Source organism: Trichomonas vaginalis, assembly GCF_026262505.1.
Source record: "Trichomonas vaginalis G3 chromosome Unknown ctg_181, whole genome shotgun sequence".
Taxonomy (NCBI): domain Eukaryota; phylum Parabasalia; order Trichomonadida; family Trichomonadidae; genus Trichomonas; species Trichomonas vaginalis.
Genome location: NW_026529268.1, coordinates 1 through 4,724, shown reverse-complemented (window position 1 = coordinate 4,724; position 4,724 = coordinate 1). Strand labels below are relative to the sequence as shown.

Genomic DNA, 4,724 nt, shown 5'->3' with positions numbered 1-4,724 from the left:
CATCATATCTTGTGAAATCAGAGATGTTGTCATACATTAAGCATATCTGTCTCAAAAGTTCTGCTATTTGAAACTGGAACGAAAGATATACAGAACTTTCATCATCTCCTAAAGTCAAGTCTGCTTTCTTAAGTATTTCTTGAATGTATGCAATGAGAACAGAGTACCTTGGAAAATATTCGAACAATATTTCATTAGCTGTTGGTTTTGGTGGTTCTTTTGGAGTTTCTGTTGTTTCAGTTCCTTCTGTAGGTTCTGTTGGAGTTTCTGCATCTCTTGACTTCAATGCTCTTGCTCTCAAAGACCTAAATGTTAGAGCACCGGGTTTTACAAAGGACTTTATAAATGCTTTAATAGTTCCTGGTAAGTTATTGTTAGCATTAAGTAAGTTCCTTATGCTTCCATCATGTACGTCCATAGCACTATGTAAAAAATCTATACTTTTCTTGTAGTCAGCAATAGACTGACTGTGATTTTTTAAAGATTTGTCAATACCTTTAAGCCAATCTTCATGCATGTCTGATACTGAGCCAAGAATATCATTTGCTTCCTTTAGTGTATTTTGTGCTTGTCGTAAAGTATCCAATCCCGTACGTGCATTGTTTGCTATACGTCTTACAGTATCTATTTGACTCCTTGTTTCTTGCATCCAACCAGATAAAGTTTTAATAGTATCCGAACCATTTGAAATGAAGTTCAAAGCATTTTTAACGTCATTTAAAACTTCTTCACCAAGTACCGCCCATATCTTTCCGATTTGGTATTGAAGAACTCCATATGAAGCAGCTGTTAAACCAGTATTTATAAGGTCCCATATCCATGATTTAGCAGTTTTTCCATCCTTTCCATCCAAACCGTTTTCGCCTTGAGGTCCTTGTATTCCTTGTATTCCTTGTATTCCTTGTATTCCTTGTGGTCCTTGAGGTCCGGTGTCACCCTTCTCTCCTTTCAGTTCATCTTTATGTTCGTTATAATATTCTAATGTCATAAGGTGTACATCATTACTGCTACCAGCAACGCCGAGAATTTGTTTCTCATTCATGACTAAATTCTTTAGGCATTTAATGTTGTCGTCAAATCGAAAGCTCTTTAACAATTCAATGAGAACATTTAATACTTTCACTAATGAGGCATCTACTGTAGAATTTATATATTGCACCGTTCCATCATTTATGATAGGAACCTTGCTTGTTGTAATGAATGGGTCATAAGTGTTAAAAGTATCGAAATCAATGACTTTTTTAGTTTTTCCATCGTCAATGACTAAATCATTGCCTTCAATGGTTAAAGTTGAGTTTTCGTTTACTAGTTCATGTGCTCTTCTTGCTTCATTTGTTTCATACGCATATGCAGCAATAGTCATATTTTAATGAGAATAAAATGTTGTTCTATTTGCAAAGTACAGACCCAAACGAATACGGGACAGTAAAGCTACAAACAAACTTAGGTCTTCAGAATGAAGCGCTTGCTTTCAGAGTTGTTGACTTCAATACTATCGCAACTTTTGTCATAACAGATGAAACAGATTTCATAGAGATTGAAATAGATGACAAAAGAAGTTTTATAACATTTCCTAACAGAGCAGAGTATAGAATAGATAAAATTGCTGGAGTCATAGATACTCTCATAAATGAAGAAACTATTGACAACATAGATGTCGAACTCTCTTCTGAGGGAACATTGAAGTTCAGTAGCAAGAAAGAGTTCAAGATAACACGAATGAGTCATAGAGTACAACTTCTTTTGGGAGCATACCATATGACATTTCCTTTGAAAAGTGTTGACAAAACGATTGAGATGAAATCTGTTCCATACGTATGTTATGGTAATTGTTTGTACATTGAGTCTAAAATAGCTAATGTCACAGGTATTTCAGGAGTTAATAGTAAAGGTTCAGTAGAATATAAATCCTTCTGTTATGCAGTCAATTCAATGTTCATTCCAAACGTTCCTGTCATAGCAACTCATTTAGGTAAATGGGTTCGCATTAGTCCTCATAATTTGAAAGACATGCAATTCAGACTTGTTGACTTTCAAGGCGAGCCTGTAGAACTGAAGGCACCAGTGCGAATGACTGTTGAAGTTGACTTTTTAGAAAATATTAAATGCAACAGCTTACAAGAGAACTCAGAGCTAAAAATATAAAGTATGAATGTTATGTATTAGGTCATGAACTTTGGTTGTTGCTGTTTGATGAAACAAATGAGTTAGTTATGTCAGTCAAGAGAACAGAAAAAGGCGTCAAAGGCGCCGAGCGCAAAGCGCTATATTGTGTTAGTGAAAACTGCACCAAGTCAATAAGATTAGGTTTGCATTATGAAGATGAGTTCGATACTGTTGAAGAAGTTTTGGATAGATATTACAAATTGCTTTAATTTACTAAAACATATTTCAAGCAAAGTTTATATTCTGTTGAAAGTTTTGTATACTCGTTCGAATATTTATACTTAAACTCAACTCCTGTAGTTCCTGGTGTTTCAATGATGCGGATGTTACCTATTTTCATGAATAGTGGAGTTTGACCACAGCATTCGATTTCAGGGTCGAGATAGTCAATGACACATTGTTTCCCTGTTATTCGTGATATAACATTTTCAAGGTCCTCCTTTGTTAGAATTATTTGGTTCTTACTTATAAGATTTGTCAAAAGCTTCTTATCGTCTTTGAGTAAAATTGTTTGGTATAACTGAAGAAGGTAATGGTCTACGTTATCTGAAGGATTTGTTTGAACATTTGTGTAAGGGTTGTCGTTGGCTTCTCTTGAAAGAATTTGGTCCAGTGGTGGATACTCTAACTTAACATCTGATGTAGCGTTAGCGTTTGAAGCTGTGTTTAAATTCACGGATTCAGCTCTGTTCTGGTTCTTTTTCTTTCAAACACTCTGAACTATAGTTCTTTATGACAATATTGTTTGTCGTTCGTGAGTCAACATTTGATGTTGGTTCAATTGGAACATTAACGGCACCAGCTAAGATGGATTTGCTTCTCATTTCATATAGAATAAAAACCTTTTATATGTATGAAATGAACAATATACTCGACAAGGGTTTGAATGTAAAGCTAACGAATGAAAATATTGTTGAATTCACTGAGACAGGAGCTGTGTATAAAGATGTAGAACTACTGAACAAAAGAGCTAAGGGAAGAAGCAGGAACATGAACAAAGGGTGGAAGCCTATAAAAATTTATGTCAATGATGGCTCAGGAGGTTCAAACATAAAGTATGCAGAAAGTTATAGAGTTTATGCTCTCAAAGGTGAAAAGCCTTCATTTAAGAACAGCTATTCTAACGCATATCCTCAAAAGCTAACGGATGGGGAAGTGGATGATATGAATGACAGCAAAAATATTAACAGAAATGGCGACAGAGATGCATGGAATTTGTTTACCATCAGTCAATTGAAGGTTAAACTTTAAAACAATGTTGGTCGTTCCCATGGAATATTTTTGACTTTAATGGTATTAGTCATGATATGAATCTCAAGGTATGAACGAGGAGAGATGAGAGACTTATATGCTTCCCAAATTTCTTCAAAAGGTAATGTTATACCTGACTGTTTCCAAATGAGTTCAATATCATACGTGAGAAACCTTGAAAGATAACGAAGTCAGTTATGAGACGTTTTATGTTTAAAGCTAAAAACGCCATGTTTGCATAAGTATTGCTACAGTTAAATGGTAATGTCTGACTTTAGTATGATGTTAGCTAATGGTGAGTCAGGCTTTGACACTAAACCTTTTCCGGCGAAGTCGTCGCAAACGAGCAGAGTGTTTGAAGGATTTTTTGAAGGGGTATTTTGAAAGTTTTGACAGAATGTAGTTTGTCAGTCGTTTCATATCGTAAACTCCTGAATTGACGTAAGTGGTGTTTGTCAATAATTCTTTCCATCTCCTCAGAAGTCTTTTGCATTCCTGACTGTATGAACTCTACGATGGCATAATATTTCCTCTTACGTCGAATGTAACGTTGAAGAAATTCAATGAGTTCACTGTCTGGAACTTTAACGACAGAGGCTTGAACTTTTGACATAAATGTTTTCGCTGTTGAGTCCATAGAGTCTGAAGTTGCTGATATAATGATTTGGTCATAGTAGAGTCTTTCCTAAACGCTGTTATGAGTATATGACGAATGAGGTTAAATGTCTTACCTGAACCCATCTTTCCACAATAGAAATACACACCATTTGAACAGAACTCATAGTCCTTACTGAAAGGAAGAATGAGAAGAGTTAAGTTTGTCTGTAGTTTCATTCATGTCTTCATCTACGTCATGTATTAAATGCTTCATTTTATCTCCATTAAAAATGCAAGTCAGAAATATTCAGAACATAGCACCGAGTCTAACTGACAAGAGTATAAAGATATACTATGAACACGTTATGATGAAACCAACCAAAATTCAAGAAAGTCAGTATACTTATGAATATCCAAGACACTGGGTAGAGTATGTAGGAGGTGAGAAAGCTATTGAAATCAGACAAGTTAGAAGTATTCCAGCAGGAAGAACAATATTATTGAAGAACTTTAATGTTTTGAGATATAATGATGAAACAAAGAAGCAAGATAGTTTCCTGTTGCTGTGTATGTGAACTTAGATACAGGAGATGACATGAAAGTTTTTAACACAAAGCTTCAAACGGTAGTGAGAGAACAACTGACTGCGGAAGGACATCCATTACCTTCAGAAGTTACCATAGCATATAATTTTGAAACAAATGCAATAG

The 4,724-nt window shown here is 35.1% G+C and overlaps 2 protein-coding genes and 1 pseudogene across 3 annotated transcripts, besides 1 other annotated feature; 2 read left to right on the top strand and 1 right to left on the bottom strand.

Annotated features, from left to right (window-relative positions):
• Positions 1–4,724: a mobile genetic element.
• On the bottom strand, positions 36–1,363 carry TVAGG3_1089550 (annotated as a pseudogene). The gene has a single exon. A coding segment is annotated over exon 1 (1,328 nt).
• Positions 2,106–2,375, top strand: TVAGG3_1089540 (uncharacterized protein; the record flags this gene model as incomplete). Its single annotated transcript, XM_053888502.1, has 1 exon — positions 2,106–2,375. One exon carries the CDS (start codon positions 2,106–2,108, stop codon positions 2,373–2,375), a length of 270 nt encoding a protein of 89 aa, XP_053744370.1.
• On the top strand, positions 2,899–3,417 carry TVAGG3_1089530 (uncharacterized protein; the record flags this gene model as incomplete). Its single annotated transcript, XM_053888501.1, has 1 exon — positions 2,899–3,417. One exon carries the CDS (start codon positions 2,899–2,901, stop codon positions 3,415–3,417), a length of 519 nt encoding a protein of 172 aa, XP_053744369.1.